Raw genomic sequence first — 24,359 nt, forward strand, 5'->3', positions numbered from 1 at the left:
ATACTAGAACAACTTTTAGATCAGATATTCTGTTAAATATATCACCCCCATACAGTAAATTTGCAAAAAGACTGTTACCAGATCCCTTTGACAAAGAGAGCTCAACAATATTCTCCTTTCATAACACCATTTGCGCTCTATTAGTGTGAAGTTTTGCTGATCATCCAATTGAAGAAGTCTGTGTTTGGGCGTAGTATGGTCACTTACCTTGGGCACGTCATCAGAAGAGGCTGTGTGAAAACAAATGATGCTAACATTTGTGCTATCCTTGAATTCCCTACTGCATGAACCTGAAGAATGTCATGAGATTCTTGGCATAGCAGATTATTACCACAGGTTTTGTAACAACTTCGCCAGTCTAGCCACTCTTCCCACTATATTTCACAAGTACTTACTTCTCTGACTTTCCAATGGACACTCAGTTGTGAAGAATCCTTCCTCACTTCTGTACTAACTCTCGAAACTTCAGATTTTGATCTGCCTTTTTCACTTCCAGGTGGATGCCAGTGGAGTAGGAAGGGGGCCGGTACTTCTTTAACCCCGTTGCCTACTTCTCATCAAAATTAAAACCTTACCAGACAAAATATTCCGTCATGGAAAAGACTCTAGAACTTGTGTCCGCTGTCAAAAAAAAAAAAAAAAAAAAATGTGATGCTACCGGCAGTTCGCCCCTCACAGGATCCAGGAGCCTTATTCATAAAGATTCTTAAAATAATGCTTAGAGTTCTTAAAGTTGTGCTTATCTTAAGATCGTGTTCATGTCTGGATTTAGCATAAAACTTGAGCACAGAACCAGTAGTGTGTGTGTGTGAGGGTTAGCTAACCATGGAATATTGTTATACGGTACCAGTTAATTGTAGTTCAGTGAGCGTGAGTGCATGTATCGTATAAGTAACAATTATCCTTACCAATATTCATAATCTGCACGACTCGTACTTGTATCTTGCAAGCTAGAATGTGTAGTTAAGTGTCGCCTGGCAGAGATGGTGACATGGAAGGCAGGGTGTGAGGCACCCTGTGGCACTGAGGGATAGAAAGAGAGTATCAAGACTGCTACGTAATAAGACGTGTGAGGAAGGAGACAAGGGAAAGCTGGCTGAATCCTTTCGAGTAGAGTTTGTGTGTGACTGGCGGCGAGAGTTCCTGCTGCCCCTGGATCTTCCTGTGTATCGTGGCTGTATTGCTCGGTGACTTGTATACTGTTGGGTAGTATATGAACATAAGGAGAAGTGTGCTTTCCTCTCCCTCTGTCCCTACTCTGTGCGACTGTTGTCACTGAGAGTGACCGGGTGAGTCAACCACAGCCGTACCCAGCCGCCAAGGTAAAGTCCTTCTCCCAGACACACACGCCCCGAACCCCCCAACGGTGTGAGGCGCCCCTTGCCCGCTGGTGGGGCTACGTTTCAGTATATTAGATCCCGCGCAAGGCGCGAGTATTTTGTCTCATTGTGCAGAGACCCGCGGGACTCCGACGCTCCCACGCAGCAATTACAGTCATATCCTGCTCTTTAGTATGGAGGAGATGACGACCACTGAAGCTCAACAGGCCAGTAGAGGAAATCCAGCTTGACCAATGACGAGATTTTCCTTCCTCTTCCAGTCAGCATATGAGGACAGAAGTAACCTGAAGGATAAATCTAGCCCTTCACTCAGCGGCACAAAAAAAAGCTACATGGGTCTCTGTTACCAAAAAGGTAAACTAGGTGTCCAGCAACAACAGGACACAGGATGAGCCAAGGTCACCACTGCTGCAGAGCTGCATTTTCCGAATGGCTAAGTAACAATGTACTAGCGTCAGTGCATTACTCCTTCCTGTGGAGCTATCCAGGGCATCTCCCACCAAGTCTGTCACGAATAACACTCCTGCCGATATAGGCCACATACTTCCAACAGTTCAGAGTCACTCAGGCCAGTGAGAACATTATTACATTGCCAATAATATTCCAGTTAGCGGGCACGGGGTCCTTGACAGTCGGCCATCTTAATTTTTAAAGTCAAGCACAATCCCTCCGCTTAAGAATCTTTGAATAAATCCCTTTACTTAAGGATCTTTGTGAATACGTGCCCAGGTTCTCACTGATCACAGTCCACTGGACTTCATCCAAAAAATGAGGAACTCCAATCAGCGGATTCTGCAATTGGCGTTAACGTTTAGCAGACATACCACCTGGACATCAGCCATATCAGGGGAGCTGAAAACATCATCACCGACAACCTATTTCGACATTCTCCGGTCAAGCCCTTCAGAGGTCTTCAGTGAAGGGTTTGTTATGGCCCTGTCCTGGTTACCCGTTATGACACCACTTCACCTGCTCAGCCATCTGCTCGAGAAGCGCGTTGAACTTGCTCAAAGCCCCACTCGCTGAACGCCAGGCTCCATCCCAGACGATGTCAATCTGCCCCACTGCCACCCAACCGTCACCTCAGCAGTGTGATTCCAGACACAGTGACATAAACTACGGGCTCCTCATCTCGGACTCTCCGCTCAGACAGACGGATACACACATCGTATTCTATCCTTTCTCCCACACGTCTCCCCAGTGAGTTATTTTAGTACAGAGACTAGTTCGTGAGACATCCCATTTCGTATGTCTGTTTTGTCTATTGATTTATCTTGATTGTATTGGATTCGTTCACTTACATTTGTGGGTACCCCCGTGAAGTTTACTGTTTTGTTATGATTGGGTTCAGTAGGTGGAATAAATTGTTAAGATTGACAAGAATATGCACCTCTTCCTCGGTCCAGTTTGTAAGCCCTCCATGACCAAGGTTGTGTGTTGCTAGGCTATTGGATGGTGGTGGTGGTGGTAGTGTTGTTGTTGTTGGTGGTGGTGGAGCCAAAGGTGCCCATGAACAGTCACCTTATTATATAAGTTATATATTTTTCTTCCTTTTTTCCCGCTCTCTTTTTTTCCTACATCATAAATCGATTGAAGAAATATTGGCTTGTCATTCCATCTCTTCTTTTGTTTATTTCTTTTCCTCCTCTTTTCAATTTGTTTATTATTGTGTACTAGTTAAATTTGCTTCTAGTACTGAGTATAGTCCATTTTTATGTACTAGAGAATGTATATATAAGCTTCTAGTACTTTTGTAGTGGTGACCAAAGAAATCAGCTGCCATATATTGAAATAATAATACTCTACAATATAAATAATGAAGTGAAGTAAGTGCCAACGGGTCGTACGTCCACCTCCGAGGCCTGGGTGGACGCGACTGAGCTGATGTAGGGGTGGTTCTTGGCCGGGTCAGGTCACGGCCAGGGCTTGCCTCACCCCACGTGATGATAGGTAAGGCAGCCGGAGGCTGGCGTCAGGTCCCAGGGGAAAGGCGCGGCATGGAATGTGGGTGGCGAGGGTGTGAGCGTGTGTCCCCACACCAGCACAATGCTCGGCCACCCTTCATGCCTACAAAACATATGGGGTGATGCAAGGACATTGAAGCATATACTTCACATAATAACGACGCGCTTATCTGTGTAAGACACGTGATGTGTGCACTATAGCCAATCGCAAGGCTCACAGAACAAAGACGTCAGAAAAGTGAGTACGCACTGACGAATCACAAAACTTACATAACAAATACGTCAGAAAAGAGAGCACAGTGGCCAGACACAAAACTCACACTAGCTGTGACTTTAGCACAGTGAATCACAGGCCAAGAAAACTAGGACAACACTAGAGGCCATAAAACAAGAGAACAAGGTGTTTTTATGCCAAATAAATTGCAAAATAAAAATGCACTGCAAAAATCATAACACTGCACTAACAATGCACATGACGGCTATAAAATCTTCAAGTGTGGTGGATCGTGGCAGATTATGCACTGGAAAGCCACGAGCAGGAAAGACTACACGGACAGAAGCACCAAAACATGCAGATGTGAAGACTGACAGCATGAGATCCAAAGCCTAAAAACAACGGGATCAGCAGCAAAGCAGTCGAGTTGCGTCGGTGACGGCTTAAAAAGTTCAGACTTGAAACAGAGACTGCGTCGGTGACGGCTTGAAGTCGTATGGGCAAAGGCTGGCGGGGCAGGATAGGCATAAAAAAGCTTGAAATAGGCCCTAAAAGCAGCTTGAAGAAAGCACCGTAGACGTGTAGCAGCGTAGCAGTTTGCGTCGGTGACGGCTTAGCAAAAATGCGTCGTTGACGGCTTAGCAGGTAACCCGGAGGCGATGAAGGTAGCTTGAGTAGCTGGCGACAAGCAGGCAGGACACTTGGACCAGGACTTGTAGCGTCGACTCATCCACCGCGGTCACCATTTTTATGTACTAGTTAAATCTGTTTGTAGTACTGAGTAGGTGACCAAAAAAAACACGGTGGTAATTCTGCTGCGTTATATTAATAAAATAAACTGTACAAAATAATAAATAATGAAGCTGCCAGGGGTCGCACGTCCACCTCCGAGGCCCGGGTGGACGTGACGGCTGATGTAGGGATGGTTGCTGGCCGGGTCAGGTCACGGCCAGGGCTGGCGTCCGGAAGAAAAAGGGAGTGAGGGTTGATCTCACCCCCACGTGGTGATAGGCGAGGCGGCCTGAGGCTGGCGTCAGGTCCCAGGGGGAAGGCGCGCCATGTAACGTGGGCGGCGAGGGTGTGGACGTGTCCCCCACATCAACGCAGTTCTTGTTCTTGTTGGTGGTAGCAGCTGTAGTTATAGTAGTAGTAATTTTTGCTTTTATATTGTTGTTGTTTGTTTTTTGGTGTTTTGGTGGTAGTTTTTTGTTTCGCTTTTGTTACTATTGTTTTGTTGTTGTTGATGTTTTTCTTGTTTTGTTCTTGATGTTTTGCATTTTTTTCGTTGTTGTTTAGTTATTCACATCTGATGCATAAACAAGATTATTTTGCAGGTGTGTGTGTGTGTGTGTGTGTGTGTGAGTGTGTGTGTGTGTGTGTGTGTGTGTGTGTGTGTGTACACGTGCATCAAGATCACTAATTAATGAAATGAATCCACACACACACACACACACATACACACACACACACACTGTAGACGCCGTCACGTCTGTAGGGGTGCAGGATGACAGACCACCCAGTCGTTTACTCGCTTTAATGCGGTTAACCTGTAGTGACAATTAACTTGACATCAGCATGAAGAGTATTGAAATACAATAAGACATTCACATGCAAATAAGGCACAGAAGCATCATAAAGAGATAACTGATTCCGTCATAATAAAGTGCAATATAATAACCCAAATATATAATGGTTTACGGTTTAATAAGCATTAAGAATAATAGAAACGCAAATACAATACACGCATAATCATTCTCATTATATTTTAACATGTAATAGTTACTTAGACAGCTAATTATCCACAATGCAACACCTAAGACTATGAGGGTCGGCGTTTGAGGGTCTAGGGTTTATGGAGAAAACAAGGTGAGTCGCAACACCTCTCTCTGAAGACTGGGCACAATCTGTCCCTTTCTGATGCCGCTGGACCGGGTGACCTATTCCTCTACAGAGTCAGCAGAATCCCTCTGTGTTTTATCTACCCTGCACGCCACGTCATCAACTTTATCACGTAAATACGATCCTCACTACCTCTCTACAGCTAAGATTTCCATAGCTAGTTCCTCTCACACAACTTTACTACTGCAATTAACTACTATAACTCAGTTTCCTTATTTTCCACTGTAATTAACTCAGTTTCCATAGTGTTACACATGTTTCATATTAGTCTCTCGCCACCACTCACAGTACCTTGCGAGGCGACACAGCTGGCGACTACACACACACACACACACACACAAGAGATGTGACGCAGCAAGATATAATTTGCATCATTGTCACAGCAACATTTTCCTCTAATATTTTCCTTACATACGACCTCTGAGTATTTGTCTCTTTCCTTAGCAACGCGTCACTGGGAAGGCTGTGCTATGCTGCCAGTGACAGTGATAAACTTGCCACGTGAAATGAAGACGACATGCATTATCAATATTGTTGTTATCGTCGTCATTAACGCTATACATAGGCGTACGTGTGTTGTTATGAGTTCATAGATCAGGGGGAAGTTGCTGAAGATAATTATTATGTTGAGGTGTAACTAAAGTGTGTGTCTGTTTTCCTGTTTCGTTAAGAGATATGAGAAGGAAGGTTAAAAAAATAATAAAAAGAAAGATAACACAAAAGAATACACACAGTAAATGTATATACCGTCTACAGATAGACAAACAGACAAGTAGACAGGCAGGCAGGGTGTTACTAACAGACAATACACAGATTTAGACAGGTATACGCAGACAAGAAACACACACGCTGCAGACAAGTAGTTGATGTTAACATCAACAGACACGGTAGACGTCGAGAGAATTAGACAGACCACACACACACACACTCACCGAACAGTGATACCTAACCTAGTCTGACGTAACCTAACAGGATATAATTAGACAGACCGGGTGCTGACAGACAGGCAAGCAGGCAGTAAACAAAATGCACGTGAACATAGGTAACAAACACACACGTCACAGACAGACAGGAAGGATATTAATATAAGACAGTCGACATAATACGAAGATAAACAAAGGCAAACTGGCACGCCCCACGTCACGTCCGAAAGCAAGAAATGTCAACAGGAAGTTTTTCACTGGAAGCGACTGCATCACCTGCACGATCCTTAAGGGCATTTCCTAAGTTGGCCAAGACAGGATGAAGAAAAAATAAGTGTCTGCAGGTCGCGGTGGGTTAATGGGTTGCGGGGTTCATTGTTCGTTGGGCTCACTGGAAGAACAAGTTTCGCCCAGCCATTTCCCGAGACGTCCCTCACCTGACGAGCGTCCTAACTATAAGTTCAGATTTCCTAAGTGCGTTAGTGTCTCAGGAAATGTACACTCAGGAATACAGAAAATTCCCCGCCTCCATTTCATAATTTGTGGTCTGCAGCACTTCACCCTGACTTGCTCAAAGGAGATAGCAGATGGAAAGACAACTTACCTACTTACCTTACAACTTAACAGTCATCCCCAAGCCCCGCACTGTGACGTGCATCGTGACGTCATGCGGGAAAGTCCTTGTTCCGACCAGTCATAAAACTACCGGGACTGTACACCGTTGACGTAATGGAGTGTCCTAGAGAGAGAGAGAGAGAGAGAGAGAGAGAGAGAGAGAGAGAGAGAGAGAGTTTCTGAATCCTGAATCCTAAGGTAAGAAGAAAATTGTCATGCGTGTGTGTGTGTGTGTGTGTGTGTGTGCCGGTCGCGTCTGGCAGCGGCGAGCCCAGAGGAGGCGGAGCCAAGGGATCTCCTGAGTCTTTTCCTTCCTTGGCAGCTACAGCAGCCTTGTGGCAAGTATCCAGTCATCATCCAGACTTCACTTGAAGAAGTAACGGTGACTTACCAACGTTCCAACACCTCTCTTAGTGACGGTCATGGGATGTGCCTGGCGCGGATGAGTGCCTCGTGTTACCGCGTTGTGGTGCTGGTGGTGGTGGTCGTGGGGTGTGTCACCGCGAGCCCCCTGCAGCAAACGTCCCCCGAGGAAGCCTGTCCGCGTAATTCCTGTCAGCATCGCAATGACACAAGCTTTATTAAAGACCCGTGTTACTGTGACGCCCTCTGCAACACTTACGCCGACTGCTGCTACGACTCGGAGTTTAGAGACGCGAGTCTGCAGAAACGTGACGAGGGCAGTGGCTTGAGGTGTGTTTCTGCAGCAGATGATGAAGTGTACGCGAAAGCCACATGTGGGGAGGGGTGGAGTGACGTGGAGGTGGAGGAGTTATGTGTGGGCGGGGGCGTGCACACAGACCCCATCTCTCGCTTGCTCGTCACCAGCACCACCACAGGGCACACGTACCTGAACTATCACTGCGCCATCTGTAACGACGACATCCAAAGCCTTCGCATGTGGACGGCCAGCCTGGAGTGTGGCCTGCCCCAGCACGCCAGAGTTGACGAGAAGGACCTCGTCTTCCGGAACGACACTTGGGGCGTCTTGTGGGGAGAGGCAGAGTCCCGGGAGCATCACCCGTGCTCTGTGACCTCGAAGATGCCCCGCGATATCATGAATCTGACGAGGAGATGCTCCAACGCAGTCAGCACGTGCAGCGAGGACTGGCAGGACGAGGAGGTGGCGGCACAGTGCCACGCCTACACTGCAGTGGTGTATAGCAGCTCTAACCGCTACAGGAATCCTCACTGTGCCATTTGCAACAAAATAGGAAACTATAATTGCCTAACGCAGGAGGTATTCATCAGGTTTCCCAAGCCCTTTGCCCTGCTGTTTGACTTCACGGACCCCAGCAGAGGCAACTTGGTGGGCTCCTCGTCCCCGTGCAATACCACACATGTTTGGGATCTTTTCTTCAAGCGGTGCAGGAGCATCGTGTGTCCCAAACCCAACCAAGACTACAAGTACGGCAGGTGTGTGACCTTGGGCGATGCCAGCTCCAAGGAAGGAAATGAGCCCACCGCCACGCCTACCACTGCCACCGACGACGTTGCCGCTGCTGCTAATAGCAGCAACGAAATTAATAGCAGTGACATCATCAACAGTACAACCACCATCCCCACCAACACCACCGATAATACTGCGAGCGTCAACACCAGCAGCAACCTCACCACCACCACCAACGCCCCAGAGGAGCCCAACACAACACATTCCCCTGGAAGTGACCTCAATATTGTCTTCCCCGAGGAGCTGATAAAGGCTCCCACCACGCCCCTGCAGGACGATCCTCCCACCACGCCCCTGCAGGACGATCCTCCCACCACGCCCCTGCAGGACGATCCTCCCACCACACCCCTGCAGGACGATCCTCCCACCACGCCCCTGCAGGACGATCCTCCCACCACGTCCCTGCAGGACGATCCTCCCACCACGCCCCTGCAGGACGATCCTCCCACCACGCCCCTGCTGGACGATCCTCCCACCACGCCCCTGCAGGACGATCCTTCCACCACGCCCCTGCAGGATGATTCTCCCACCGCGCAGGTCCCCACCACGCCCGAGAACCCTATTATCTTCCCCAAGGATCCTCCCACCACCGCCCCACAAGATCCTTCCATGGATGCCTCTACCCCCGCCTTCTCCACCGCCACGCTCTTCCCCGACACTCCGGCCCCTGAAGCTGATGTCTTCACCAACGACAGTAAAGAATTCTTCGAGTGTATACTAGTGCTTCTTGAGGAAGGGGAGTTTGATGAGTTTCCCAACGGCACCGTGCACGTGGCAGCGTACGGTCGCACCTACACCCCTGGAGAATACCTGAAGCACGGTGATGGCCTGTTGGTGTGTCTTATGGAGGAAATCGCCACCGATACACGTAAATTTTCCGATGCCCTAGGGTGGGTGTCACTGATTGGCCTGAGCCTGTCCTGCGCGTGTCTGCTGCTCCATCTGGCTGCCTTCGCTCTCTTGCCGGAGCTGAGGAACCATTCTGGCAGGAACCTCGCGTCGTTGTGCCTGGCGCTGCTGGCTGCCTACATCACCCTGCTGGTCAACATGATGGTGGAGGCAAAGGGTGCTGGCTGCACCACTCTGGCTGCGGCCATGTATTATTTTTTCGTGACTTCCTTCACCTGGATGAACGTGATCGCCTTTGACGTGTGGTACACCTTTCGCCTGACTCAGCGGCAGCTGCGGGTGTCGAGCGGCGCCCAGTGGCACAGGTTCATTGCCTATTCCCTGTACAGCTGGCTGTTGCCTGGCGCCGCCACGCTGGTCCTGGTGCTGGTGGACCAGCTGGAGCCAAGTGGCTTACAGAAAGAGCTCCTGCCACGCCTGGCAGAGACGTGGTGCTGGTTCAATCACCGCAAGGCGCTGCTGGCATTCTTCGCGGCGCCCATGATGATCCTCATCGTGATGAACTTTGTCTTCTTCGTCAGCACCGCCGTCATCATCACGCAGACCGGCAGCACGGCGGCGGCTTCCTCTGCTCGGGGCAACAATCCCCGGCGCCAGTACACGATGTACCTGAGGCTGGCGGTGCTGATGGGCTTCACTTGGGTGAGCGGCATCGCGGCGGGCTACCTGGACCTGGAGGCGCTGTGGTACGTGTTCGTGCTGCTCAACACGCTGCAGGGCGTCTTCATCTTCCTGGCCTTCACCTTCAGGACCAGGGTGTGGCAGGGCATGGGCGTCACATTAACCAAAGTGGTGCGGCGAGGACTGTCCAAAGTGACCCGCCGGCAACCGCCGCCTGACATCGGAGGCTTGGAGTTGAGCCACACGCCCGAGACCACATCCGCCTTCTGTTCCACGCCCATCACCTCCCTTGAGGCCTAATGATGCGGCAGCACCTCAGTCCGCCAGACCAGGGGGGTGCCGCTGCGGGGATGATAACAGGGCGGCTCAGAGGTGCCGACACGAGGCCTCCCATTCACCGCCAGGCTGGTGCTCATTTTGCCAAATACTTTGTAATTATGTAACCTATAATACGTAGTATCTATTTTTTTATCTTATAAATGTATAATTGTAAATAACTAGTCTCACTAATCATGCAAATTTCATTTAGATGTTTCATGTATACTCCAACAAAATGCTTCACTATCTACTCCATAGATTCTTCAAGACCTAATAAATGAGAATCGTGACTCTCCTGGCATTTACATGTCCTCGCTCCTAAAACATGGTGTGCGAGTCTCTCTCTCTCTCTCTCTCTCTCTCTCCCTGCCACATGAACAAAACGGCGCCGATCTCGGTGGCATTTACGTTCTTCTTCATAAGATCAAACAATAATATCACTTTTGAACATTAACTTATAGACCTGCTTGCAATATTTGTCCCCTTGATCCTTCCACTTCGTTCTCAAATGTTGGAGACTTACCTCAACTTTTTTTTTTTTTTTTATTCAACATGATTTAGTGGTTATAAAGTTTTCAAGGGTACTTTCATGGGCCTGGTTACAATTTAACAAGAATTAAGCGCCATTAATGAAAAGAAAACCTAATTAACCGTATCTGTGGCCCTTCAAAATAATTCCTATGACAAAACGAAACATTTCAAAGTTTAGATTCTTACTGCTGGCTTTGCATGTATCACCCAACACAGTGACCTTCAGAAACACACACACACCATATCTGCGGTCTTTCTAAATCACTGTAATAAAACGAAGTATTTCAAAGTTTGAGTTATTTTTGTTGTATGTGCTTAGTGGTAGTTACATCGCAAAACATAGTGACCTTCAGAAGCCGCCTCTTTCCTCCCTCCTCCCCTCCTCGCGTCCCTCCTGCTCAAGGATTCTCCCACGTTCTGCCCTCGACCGGTCTCGCCTACACACTCCCACCAGCACTCACTCGTCTCCCCGCTCACTCACTCAGGATATTAACCATTACTGTACATGTACCGTGGGATTCTTCTTGTTGGGCTGTCACTCCTACGTCCATTTGTGTATCTGCGTGTGTGTGTGGGTGTTTTTGAGAAAATGTAAAGCGGAATTATAATTATGATGATGGTGGTGGTGCTGGGATGACAACAACAATAATAATAATAATAATAATAATAATAATAAAACGGTTCATTTATAATCTGGAAATCTGAGAGAGAGAGAGAGAGAGAGAGAGAGAGAGAGAGAGAGAGAGAGCGCGTTCCTGCGTTTCTCTTTTATCACATTCACATCTCACTTCTGCTCGCTCACGCACTTCCTTCTCCCCGTGCTTACGATCTGCAACCCCTACACGACCACTGCGCTTCTTAGCTTTACTCTCACCTTCAGCGTCTCCCACACACACCCCACGCAAACTTTCTCCTTGCTCCCACTACGAATCTCTCTCTCTCTCTCTCTCTCTCTCTCTCTCTCTCTCTCTCTCTCTCTCAAAGTATATCAGGAGAGAGAGGGAATTTTGTATCCAGGTGTGTGTGTGTGTGCGTGCGTGCGTGCGTGCGTGCGTGCGTGCGCACACACGCGCACGCACACACACACACACACACACACAGTCTTTTTTTTTACATTGAACTTTTTTTTTTGTTAATTCTTTTCCTCGTTGGGCAAGTGAACTCTGTGATCCAGTGACGTCAATATAGCTAGACCCATTTTTATCACTGGAACGAAAGTTAACATACATATTTCTAACCTGAGGAAACGAGGAGGATTAGAATGATGAGGAAAGACAACACAAAATAAAGACAGGAGTGCTTGACTGAAAAAACTCATACAATGTAAATATTTAATTATCACTATGTTTTACATTCCTCATATGAATTACATTACAACTGGTAATGTTTGTAATAATTCATGTTCTGCTGTTTAATTCTTTCCTGATACCTGTACTGTTCCTCCAACAATTTGGCCCAGGTGATGGTGTGATGATGATGATGATGATGAAGTGACAATGATCTATCCATATACTTGACCAACCATCCCAGACAGATTGGCCCAGACAAAGCCCCACACACTCATCCACACATCTCTCACACTCTCAGCCCCGGTGGAAAGGGATGATCTCGTCGGCAACCTTACTATAATGACAATGATGATGTCAATGAATAATTTAACTGTATACTGTCCTGAGGTAACTACTGTTTTGTCTTGTTTTGTTTTGTTGAGTGACACATTGTTCCTCAGGAGTTATTTTTTCTGAGTCTTGTGTGTTTCCTAGCCTCAGTCTCTCCCCAAGGAATGATGACAAAATTGCAATATTTGTCTATGTCCCTTTTCTGGATGTTAAGAGTATGATTACCTGCTGCCTTAGTGACTCATGGATTTTAATTGCATTGTAGTTAAAAAAAATTGGTGATGAATGGATGAATGAACAACAATGATGGATAAAAAACATGAAAACTGCATGTCTCACTTCACGTGCCACCATACTTCTTAACCTTGAGTGGTGAGGGCAGGTGGTCCATCACCTGCAGAGGATTCAACTCAACACTCACCACTGCCTTTCCCTTCACCTGGCTGAACAGTAACACCTGGTTGGGTCTTCTGATAACACTAAGCTGAGCACCCATCCCTGCATCTTCCCCTTTCCCCAGACTCGAGCCAGACATGACTTTCTTCATCTTAGGTGCTCTTTCCTGACTCTCACTGGCTGCCTTCTTGCCCTTCTGCACCACAACAAAGGCTGAATCATTGTGGAGGAGGATCAGGTCAGGGTGGTCTGGGTCGAAGCTCACCCTCTGGATCACCGAGTGCTTCTTGACCAGCTCCGGGGATGGCTCATTGAGATGCTTCCGGCAGAATGCAGTGTAGCGTTTCCTGGATGGGTCGTACTCCTTGATGCTCATGTCTGCATACACTGCCACCACTTCCTTCGAGAGTGGATGGATCCCCACTGCTGTGCAGGGAGCACTGTGGCCAGGAAGGACAGCAGACTTGCCTCCCTCGATGTCAAAGATCGTGATGGTGTTCTTGTCATCCACAACAGCGAGTGTCTTGCCCTCCATGTCGCAAGTCATTTGGAGAACACTGTGTCCTGGTTCAAGGGTGAGCTCCTTCTCCATTACAGCCTCACTCCCTGACACACTGATTACCTGAAGTGGAATACAGCTTCCTTAACCATATGACTAAATGCCACTTGTTATTTCATTATAGTAAACTTGGATAATTTCACAGAGCCAAAGAAATATGATAAACACTTAATGATTAGCAGTACTATGATTTTTTGTCTGTCAGTAGTGTCATACTGGAGCATTGAGGCCAGTACTCTGGTAAAGCCACAGCTGTGAAAGGGTTATCTAACTATAACTGCATCTCAGCCACCTCACAAGCTCACTAAAACTTTCTGAATATTGCACAAAGAATGCACGTGTTGCTTACAGTTCATGAGCTATTGCTTACTGAACATACTGCAGTTTTGTAGCCAAAGTAATGCTTCAGGATCTCTAATTTTGGATAATCCTTTTTTGGCTCTGTTTAATTTGGACTGGCATATTCAGTGGTACTTTTTTCTCCCTTTTTGTTGCCCTTGGCCAAAAGAAAAACTACAACTAACTGTTTCTTTAAACATTTCTAATCTTGTAACTCCTGCTCATATTTTCGAGAAATTCCCACTTAAATATCATAACAGCCATGGAAAAGAAGGCTTTCATAGAGAGAGAGAGAGAGAGAGAGAGAGAGAGAGAGAGAGAGAGAGAGAGAGAGAGAATATATATATATATATATATATATATATATATATATATATATATATATATATATATATATATATATATATATATATATATATATATATATATATATATATATATAGACACACACACAGACATACAACTGGACACAGTACCTGAATGGTCCCAGTGACAGAAGCAGAGGCCAGTCTTGCTTCACTCAGCCACAGAATCTGGTGACTCCTCTCTATCGCCCTGCTCATCTCTCTTACTCGCTGCACTCGAGGCTGGCCCCCAGACTGCCAAGGGAAGAAAAGTCACCCCTATCCCCATCACCTCTAAATTTACTGAGGAAAAGATACAAGAAAAGCAGGAAAGAAAGGGGGAGCCATCATCACCCTCGTCCTCCTCACCACTAAGTTTACTGCAGGAAAGATACATAATAGGGGACATGAAAAGCAGGAAAGGAAGGGAAACAGCAATTGTCCTCATCCTCATCATAAATTTACTGATACAAAGCTACATAATAGGGGCACAAGAAAGGCAGGGAAGGGAGATGCAAAGAAAGAAATGCCAGAAATATAGTGCAGTTTCAGTTGCCAGGTGGTCCAGTCATTATCGTAGCTATCTCCACTTAATAAGACAACACTCCACCCTCATGAAAAACAATTAGGGAAAGTTGTCTGCCTATACCACTAAAACAGCCTACATATTCACAATACTAAAATATATATTCAGGTTAACTATAAAATCTATTTCTCTGCATACTCAAGAAATCTAAACATATGGTTATTGGTATTTATAGTGTAGAAGACCGAGATGACAAGAAAAAAATGATGAGGGAAAGTTATCTGCCTGTACCACAATATATTTTAGGATAGACTATAAAATTTGGTTCTCTGCATACTCAAGAAAAACATACAGCATAGTTATTAGTATTTATAGCACAGGCAACTGAGAGAATTTCTTTTTATCCCTTACACCAATAATACATTCAGTGATCTGTTAGTTGAAGCACACAGAAAAGTTAAGAATCCCCCTCCTTTAATCCAGATCCCTCTTACTGCTGGTGGAGTGAAATGGTAGATTCGGAGGCTGCCCTGGACAAGGTAAGCTATCCACAGTGCCTTGGGGGACACGGCGCACCATTGGATCACCTCGTCCTCTTTGCCATGTAGCTCCAGCATCTTAACTCGGTCCTATGCAGAGGAACAGAGAACCATGTGAGAAGTTGGATCATGAAAACACTGTGCTGGTATGACAGGAGGCAGAAGTGATGATGATGATGATGATGATAGTGACACAGTGAGCTCATAATGGATCCTATTGGTCCTTCAAAGGATATATTAAATTTCTCCATGTGTGTTTTTCCTTCCTTAATATGCTGTCAGGCCTTGTTGTGGAAGTAATAGCCAGCTGTGTGATATGCTAAATTTCTAGGGTATAGTAAGGTGGTCCACAAGACTATCTCTCCATCAGGGTGTGGTGCTTTGTTTGGGATTGTTGGCCTGGAATGTAGATAAAAAATAGAAGAGGTAAAAAAGAAAATACACAACAAGACAATTAAATGATGTTAAATATGGATGAGACTGAGAAGAAGCACACAGTGAGATAGACAATGATGATAATTAAAAATGATGACAACATACAAAAAAAAAAGACAAGTAAAAGATATGGAACATGAGAACAATGGCAACTGGTAATGATGACATCAACAATATTAATAATCATGAAAGATCAAGGATAACACTGGAGGAGGAGGAAACAAGAAGGTGGGAGTACAGGAGAACAATGACAAGAATTCATCATGGTATTAATAATCATGAGAGAACTTCCTGCCAGACCTTTACCTCAGTGATAGGGAGGAAGGTGCCCGAGTCTCCCCCCTCCTCGGAAGATGCCCCAAGCCGCCACAGCTCCACGTGGTCACTGTACTGTAGCAAGAGTGACTCAGCCTCCTGGGCCACAGAGATGGAGCCAAGCTGTCCAGGAATTGGTATTGAATGAATGGCAATAACCACAAGTTAAATGTGGTACAACATAAAATAATGGATTCAAGCTTGAAAAAGTTAGATTTAAAAAGATAAAGAGGTAGGAAAAAACTGGTTTTCAAACAGAGTGGTAGGTGAATGGAATAGACTCAGTAATTAGGTTGTTAGTGCTGAGTCATTAGGGAGCACTAAAAGAACATTAGACAAATTTATGGATGATGATGATAGTGGAGATGGGTAGGTGTTTCATACAGGGACTGCCACATGTAGGCCTGACGGCTTCCTGCAGCTTCCCTTATTTTATGTTCTCATATCAAAGGTTTTACAGCACCAAGGGAAAGATAAATGGGAGAAAGGCAAAGAAGTGGGAATGACAGGTGGATGATCAGGTGTGGTCAGTGGAGGTGGGGGAGGTGAGCACACTGAAGAAATGAGGCAATGCTGTCAATGGTGAGACTGGGAGATTCAGAAAGGATGTAGGAGGAAGCAGTGAGAATGCTTCCAAGAATGTGAGGATTGAATACACAAGTACTGGAATTTAAGAATAAATTATGTTCCTTAAAACCCATTCATAAATAAAAGAAATTGTAAATCTGCCCCTAACATACGTCTGAATTTTTTCAGTTAATGATAAAATTCATGGGACAACAGTTGATTAAATACACATGAACTGAATTTAAGAATGTGTACTGTTTCTTAAAAGGTATCATTAAATAAAAATCTGTAAATCAGCACCTAATATCCACCTGACTTTTCCCATTTAAAGTCAAAATTCACTAAGCAACAGCTGACACAATTAAGGGAAGAAAATGCAAAGAAGGGGGAAAGCAGAAGAGCTGTGATCCTCAACACAATCCGGTGCACCAGGCAACTGTCCTCAACACAACTCACAGGAGGAAGAGCCGGGAACTTGCAGACAATCTTTGGTGGGTAGTAACTCAATGTAAGGATGGTGTCCACACCTGCCAGGGAGAGAAGCATAAAGACTTGAAACATCTTAGACTGGAGAGGAGAGGTATAAATAGCATAAAAATTTAGCTGCCTCTTTGAAACACTCTTACTAACTTAATGATTAGTGTCTGCTGGAGTTTCTTACTGTTTTATTTGCCCCTGTGCTGATTCTGTGTGTCAGCAACAACCAAAGTTTCCAAATACTTGTAATTCACAAGATAAAAAGAAAGAAAGCTATCACATGCAGCTTGAGGAGTTCTACTAAGTATCTAAATCACATTCTTTTCCTAACTCCTTTGCTATATTTCTGGCCCTTTCACTGAAGTATGCAACAATTCACAGCACTAGAAATAATGTATGAAATCTTTATAAGTATCTACAAGAAAGAAGGCAATAAAAAAAATAGTAGATTTTGCAATTTCTGATCAGTGCAATGCTTAGAAGTGGAGTAGAAGAAAAGATGCCTCAGTGAAAGACAACAAAAAGACCTTAAAACTTGACCTTTAAAACTTCATCACAGTGGACAGACAGGACAAGGGAAGTAAAGTGGTAACCATCTCTGTATTCATTATAAAACCTCGGAAGAACTTACTCAATTAAAACCATCCTAACCTAACCTAACCTAACCTAACCATCATGTTTATCATTACTGTTACTAGACTTAAGAACAGGAGCTAAAGAGTTGTTGATGGAGGAAAGAGGGAGGGCAGGGAAAAGAAGAAAACTGAAAAAAGAAATAGAAAGAGGAGAAGAGAGGGAAGAAATAGGAGATAAATCATGAATCTCTAGCCAGCCAGACTGTGTAGGATGGAAGAAAATAGCAGTGAAAAGATCAAGCACAGACACTTCACCCCCGGAGTAGACACAGAAAAAAACAGATTTAAAGAAGAGAAGAGAGAGAGGAAATAAGAGAAAAATCATGAGTCTCTAGCCAACCAGACTGTGCAGGAGGGAAGGAAATAGCAGTGGAAGACTCAAGTGCAGGCACCTCACCCCCAGGATACACAAAGAAACAGACCGAAAAAAAGAAAGGGGATGAGAAAAAAAGAGAAAAATCATGAGCCTCTTTCCACCCAAACTGTGTAGGAGGGAAGGAAAAAGCAGTGGAGTTTTCAAGCAGAGGCGCCTCACCCCCAGAGTAGACGCGGTCAGTGGCAGTGACAGCCAGAGCTCGCACGTCATGGGTGTGTACAGACCGCTGGTTGCCCTTAATCCACATCTCCACCTTGCCCCTACTGGTGTTTGTCTCCACGCGGCTCAGCTGAACAATGGTTGGGTCCACACCTTAGGGAAAGGGAGCATTAAAAGAACATTAGACAAATTTATGGATGATGAGGAGGAAAAAAGAGTAAATAATGGATTATGGAATGGTTGGGTCTACACCTGAGGGAAATACAAACACTCACAGGTGGAAATAAACAATGAATTACGGAATGGTTGGGACTACACCATGGGGAAGAGGAGGGAAAATGGGAAAACTTAAATCAGGTGGAAATACACAATCAATACAGAAAAGTTTGGGCCACATCACAGAAAAAGAAAGAGGAAAACAGGCAGAATTACACACACCCCCCACAACAACCATCACTGCCTGCATAACCCCTAACTCTTTATCTGCTAATGACACTAACCCTTATTTAATGTGAGTAATCACTGACAATATTAATACATTGAAACATAGCTACAAGCTCTTAATTAAAAGTTCTAACTACCCTTTTTCTTATTTACTGGCAGTGTCTTGAAATATTATCTCTATATACTTGCACCAGGCTACTACTACTACTACTACTACTACTACTACTACTACTACTACTACTACTTACCTTTACAACTATTAGCTCAAACAAATATCCATTGAGAAGAGGGCTGGTGGAGGAGGATGGAAGAGGAAGAAGAGGAGACTATTTCATTGAGGAGGAGGACGAGGAGAAGACTTTCACTGAAGGAGGAGGAGAAGGCTTTTTATTGAGGAAAAAGAGGAGGAGACTACAGTGTTTCATGAAGAGTAAAGAGAACTCCAAGCTTTCAACTCACCAGCAACATAGACGGAGTTCTGGTCGACACAGATGGCAAGGGTGAGGACGTCTGCCTTGTGCGTCTGCACGCTGTGGGTGATGGTGCCCAGCTCAGCGTTCCAGAAGCACACCTTTCCACTGCAAAAGAATGACAGTAACTCACTTGACCAGAATAGATGTCCTGTGTTTTCCAAGGCGTTACTAAACTGTCTATTAATGATTTATTTGGTTTTATTTTATTTTGTTCTTTATTTTATTACTATTATTGTTTTTTGTCTATTTATTTTTTTTTACATCAATGGCTCAAGATTGACCAAGGATAATGAAAATGCTGAAAAAAAAGCTCACTTAAAGTGCACCAGTCCCTATAAAGGTAAACAAAAGGATTATTACTGTTATTATTTTCATCTATTTATTTTACTTTATTTTTTATTTTTTCATGTGAGGGACTCTATGCTGGCCAAGGGTAACAAAATGCTGATAAAAAAAGGCCCACTCAAGGTGCCAGCCCTCCAAAGAAAAGTAAACAAAAGGATTATCCAAAATGATGAGGAAAATAATGAGAATCACAAAGAAGCATGAAAAAAAAGCACCAATTTTTCTTCTCCAATTCAGAATCAAGAAAAAAGACACCATTTTCTTGAAAAAAAAGGAAAGAAGCACCAAATTTTCCTCCAATTTGGAAGCAAGAAAAAAGAAAAAAAGGAAAAAAAAAACTTTTCTCCAATTCAGAAGCAAAAATAAAAATGAGAAAAAATGGCAAAAAAAAAAAAAGGAAAAAAAGCACCAAATTTTCCTCCAATTCAGAAGCAAAAATTCCAATAAGAGTTACAGAAACCCAGCACAAGTCACCACACAAGACAAAACAAACCCAGCAAACCCAGCACAGGTCTTGCCTTACCATGAGTCACCACTAACGAGGGTCATGTCATCCAGAATGCCAACACACCAAACGATAACCTCATCCTTCCTGTTGGAGGCACCAAGAGCACATCGGGTCACCTGCCAACACCAATACATCCAGTTTAGCACCTTGCATCTTTATGAGTCTGAAGGAACAATAAGAGATGTAAAGAAGTGGAATGTGAAGTGTCTCTAAAAAAAATAAATGAGAGAGAGAGAGAGAGAGAGAGAGAGAGAGAGAGAGAGAGAGAGAGAGAGAGAGAGAGAGAGAGAGAGAGAGAGAGAGAGAGAGAGAGAGAGAGAGAAAGAGAGAGAGAGAGAGAGAGAGTGGAGAATCTTGTTTAAGCTTCCATATGAAAGGAGTTTCTGATGTGATATGTTAGACTCAATGATCCAAGACTACAGTGGTGTCAGAGAAGGCACTCACCCGCCCTTCCTTGAGCGACCACAGCCGGACACAGTTCACAGAGCCAGTCACTATGTAATCCCCACTGCTGTGCCATGCTATGTGTAGAATCCGGCCTGGTACAGAGAAATAAAAACAAATGAATACATGATAAATAAATTAAAATTAAAATAAATAAGTGGAATCAAAATCATCCCCAACGATAACTTCAATATATCTCCCACACACAAAGCAAGGTACTGTGTTGTCCTGGTCATCAGTGAAGTAACCTGCCACAGTGACTTCTATTGTCATGCATATTCTCTCAGTCTTACATTCTCTCTGTTCTGACAATCTGTTTCTGTGTTTTGTTAGGAAATATTCAGCAGATCAGAGGATGCAAGACTGAAGGAAGGCACTAAATCAGAACAGAATATAGTAAATTTATCATTTTCTGGGTATGACTGTAGTTGTTGAAAATTATACCAAGTCAAGAGAATGATTTGAAATTATTCTCTCAGAACCACTCCCTGATAGAGGCACAGAAGGAATGCAGTAACAAATATACAGAATCAAAATTGAAAGCAGTAAATTAATCAGACTTCTAACTACTAAAAATACAGCAAAATTTAAAAAGAATGACTGGAAACAATTTTCTCAAAACCATTCATTGAACAGCAATTCAGAAGAAAGTAAAAGCATAACAGATCAAAACAGTGACAATAATCAGACAGGATGTAATAAGTTATTCAGACCTTCCTGTTTCTCCAGCACCCGGTCGTACACAACTCCTTCATCCACCACGTCAAATATACACACGTAGCCTCCCTCTGTGCCAGCCTGAGAAGAAGAGCAAAGGAAAATCACACTCAGCTCCTGTGATGCACTAATTAGTACTATGTGTACTGCCTACAACTATAGAATGTACATGTGCTTCTGTAAGTGCAAGAATTACTGAAAACTGTCCTGAAATCTTAAGTATTCAATGAGAATAGAGACAGAGAGTTATATGACTGTTTTGTGTGATTTATTTTTTTCTATTTTATTTATTTATTTTTTTTACTTTTTTTTATTTTTATTTATTAATTTTTCTTTTTTGTGACATCTCTTACTGTATTTCTTACTTTCATCCTTCCAGTGTATGTGATATACTGTGAGTCTAAACATTTACATGATAACACAGCTTTGTAAGAACAAGACTGGTGCTAGTTATATCTACCACACCAAGACATCCAAGACACAACACAGTTATCCTTTAGTTTTTGACCAGTGGGCCTTTTTTCTTATAATTTTGTTGCCCTTGGCCAGTGCCCCTCCTACATATAAAAAAAAATGTTGGTATGTGATAGATTTCTTAAACAATCAGGAAACAAAAACTCCAGACATGAGAACCATAATTAACAAAAAAAAATGTAATATTACTGTTGCTAACCTCTTGCTAACATTTACTTACAGCCAATTTCTTCTTGTCCTTAGACAGAGTGAGGCACCAAGTGGGGCCACCAGTGACGGGTGTGCGAAGAGTGACTTCTCGAGAGGCCAGGTTGTGCTCCAGCAGGAACCCATGAAGGCCGGCACTGAAGAGCCTCCCACGGCACCACACCAGTGCCTCCACAGAGCTGTCGTTGTCCCCTGCAGTGAGAAAGCTTTAGTGATGATGGTGTGAAGGTGAGTTGACCAAAAAAACTCTACCAATCTATTATTCCTTTGTTTTCTGATCATCTTCCCTTGTTTTCTTATGTTCTTATCCTGACTCAATAGGGAGCTTTTAAAAGAAGATCAAACAGGTGGAAAGCTTCAGTGAGGCTGGTGTGAAGGTGAGATGACCACAAAAAAAATTTTACTAATATATTATAAATATTCTCTTATTTTTTTTATGTTCTTCCTTTACTTTCTTGTTTTTATGTTAATGCTGAGTCAACAGGGAGCTTTAAAAGACTAAACAGGTGGAAAGCTTCAGTGAGGATGATGTAAAGGTGAATTGACAAAAAAAAAAAAAAAACATTCCCTTTTGTAATGTTCTTATGTTAGTGTTGAGTAAATAACATACTAAGAGTCTATGAAAATCAAATTTGAGGAAGTGTGTTAATTTAGCTAAAGAGACAGGAAGAAACTAGTTATCAAATACAATGGTAAATGAAGAGAACAGACACAGTGATTAGTTTATTAGTACTGAGTCAAGAAGCTTTTGAAGGTGAGACAAATTTATGGATGGGAATAATAGGTGGTCATGTGTACACCTGCTGACTTATTGTAGCTTCCATTGCTTTCTTATGGTCTTATTTATGTAACTATTAACCCTCTCACTGTAACACAAATCAATTAGCAGCACCAGAAGCAATGCATGAAGCCTTTATAAGCATCTACAAGAAAGTTAATGATGAAAAGAATACATTTTGCAATTTCTTCCCAGTTCAAAGATTGGATGTGGCTGTAGAACACATAAAGATGTCTCAGTGATTGGTAATTAAGGAAAGGTGTAACCAATTGCAGGCAAAGGGTTAAGTACTATTAAGCCACCTTTCTCTGTCTCTTTCTCCTTATCAGCATTAAGCTACACAAAATTTTTAATGTTACTTTTAATGTTATTATCAGTTCACTCTATCTTCAGCCATATTAACACATGAGTCTGGCATACCTGCAGCTCTGTGTTACCTCATTACACCTCAATTATTGCCAAACTAATAGAATCAGGATAGCCAACCAGGTGAGTAAAGTTACATATAATTAATGCTCAACACCAAGTAATGCACCACCTGGGAGAACCAGCTGCATGAAGGGCCGGCTCTTGCAGTTCCATATTTCAATGCTTCCGTCAGCTCTGGAAGGCAGGAGGAAGGAAAGACATGGTTACAGTCTAATATCTGAATATTGTAGGTGTAGAAGCAGGACAGTTCAAGCCCAACTAACCGCTACTAATGCTTGGTGACCATCACAGCCTAACTGATGGTGTGTGTACATTGAAACCCGCTTAATGTTGTCGTGTCACTTGACTATATATGAGGGACAAAAATATGGATTGTAATGTCTTACGGTTAAAAAGAGTACATTCTTTATTCTTTATTACTACATTCAGTCCCTATTCTGCCAACCAGTGGCACTCTACAGAGCCTCTTTTCTTATGTAATTGAATTTAAATATACAAGTATGACTAATGCTTAGCAGAGTACTATATAAAATATTGTAAAACTAATTACACACACTCAAAATAAAAAAATAAATAAATAAATAAAAATAACTTCAGATAACAGTAAACTCAACATTTAATGACAAAGATGTTCCCTTTTAGAATATATTGTAAACTTTTCTGAAAACATTTCATACATGTTCTACAGACCAACTTGTATTGTAGGAGTTGCATCAGAAATTATGAAATAAAATAAAAATGACAACGGCATGAAATTAAACATTAATCTCTTTACTAACATTATTTCTGTCTCTTATTAGCACTTGTTTCACCTACCTGGACAGCGCTAATCTGCTCGTCTCGTCCTCGTAGCTCATGCATTGTATTGCCTTGGGATGGAAGTCATAGAAGCGAATATTGTGTATTGTGTATTGTGCCATGCTGCTTTGTTTACAGGTGAAAGACTCAGGGATTCAGTCTTTACAACGGTACCCCTCCATGTGTCTCCTCCAAATTCTTAACTGGTATTACACTGGAATAAAAGGATTTAGGAAGCATTGCAATAGAAGAAAATATAATAAAAACAAGGAATGGATGACCCAAAACACGATACAAAAGTAAGACAGAGTCATAAAGGGGAATATAAGAGGATCGTCTGGGTTTTCTGTTTTCTCCCTTCTCTTTCCTTTTTCTTTTCTATTATTGACTAAATTTGTTTCGTTCTTCTCTTTTGTTATTTCTTCATTATATTTAGTTTCAAACAAGGGTTCTTTAATACTGTGTTCATTTTGACATGTGGCCGCTCAATAGTAATGGTGTGTCTTTACAACGGCTTTGAGGCTGTACTATTGCATTTCTCGTTTTTTCTTATCAGTAGTTACTTTTCTGCTATTCTACAATAACTTAATATTTTTATCAATTATTTATCTGTCCCATTAATTTTCCCTGTTTTATGAATATCCACCAATGGAGCAATTAAAAAAAATCAAG

The 24,359-nt window shown here is 43.4% G+C and overlaps 2 protein-coding genes across 2 annotated transcripts; one reads left to right on the forward strand and one right to left on the reverse strand.

The window, feature by feature from the left end:
* Window positions 1–7,203: 7,203 nt before the first annotated feature.
* Window positions 7,204–10,546, forward strand: LOC135089102 (uncharacterized). Its single transcript, XM_063984334.1, has one exon. It carries the CDS (start codon window positions 7,383–7,385, stop codon window positions 10,233–10,235), a length of 2,853 nt encoding a protein of 950 aa, XP_063840404.1. The 5' UTR covers window positions 7,204–7,382; the 3' UTR covers window positions 10,236–10,546.
* Window positions 10,547–12,101: 1,555 nt separating this feature from the next.
* LOC135089103 (U3 small nucleolar RNA-associated protein 4 homolog) lies at window positions 12,102–23,865 on the reverse strand. The gene is made up of 13 exons (XM_063984335.1): window positions 23,706–23,865; window positions 22,999–23,063; window positions 21,696–21,874; window positions 20,998–21,082; window positions 20,285–20,379; window positions 19,856–19,956; window positions 18,974–19,092; window positions 18,071–18,223; window positions 16,880–16,950; window positions 15,848–15,979; window positions 15,062–15,196; window positions 14,174–14,296; window positions 12,102–13,421 (listed from the first exon to the last, which is right to left on the reverse strand). Exons 1-13 carry the CDS (start codon window positions 23,807–23,809, stop codon window positions 12,744–12,746), a joined length of 2,040 nt encoding a protein of 679 aa, XP_063840405.1. The 5' UTR covers window positions 23,810–23,865; the 3' UTR covers window positions 12,102–12,743.
* Between the last annotated feature and the right edge of the window lie 494 nt (window positions 23,866–24,359).

Source organism: Scylla paramamosain, chromosome 32 (assembly GCF_035594125.1).
Source record: "Scylla paramamosain isolate STU-SP2022 chromosome 32, ASM3559412v1, whole genome shotgun sequence".
NCBI lineage: Eukaryota > Metazoa > Arthropoda > Malacostraca > Decapoda > Portunidae > Scylla > Scylla paramamosain.

What these genes read in the sequence shown, in the direction of transcription:
- LOC135089102 (XM_063984334.1), top strand. Translation starts at nt 7,383, where the DNA reads ATGTGCCTGGCGCGGATGAGTGCCTCGTGTTACCGCGTTGTGGTGCTG.
- LOC135089103 (XM_063984335.1), bottom strand. Translation starts at nt 23,809, where the DNA reads ATGGCACAATACACAATACACAATATTCGCTTCTATGACTTCCATCCC. An exon ending in GGTGCTGGAGAAACAGGAAG is followed by an intron (nt 20,380 to 20,997) that starts GTCTGAATAACT and finishes TCTCTGTACCAG; the next exon opens with GCCGGATTCTACACATAGCA. An exon ending in CTCGTTAGTGGTGACTCATG is followed by an intron (nt 19,093 to 19,855) that starts GTAAGGCAAGAC and finishes ATTCTTTTGCAG; the next exon opens with TGGAAAGGTGTGCTTCTGGA.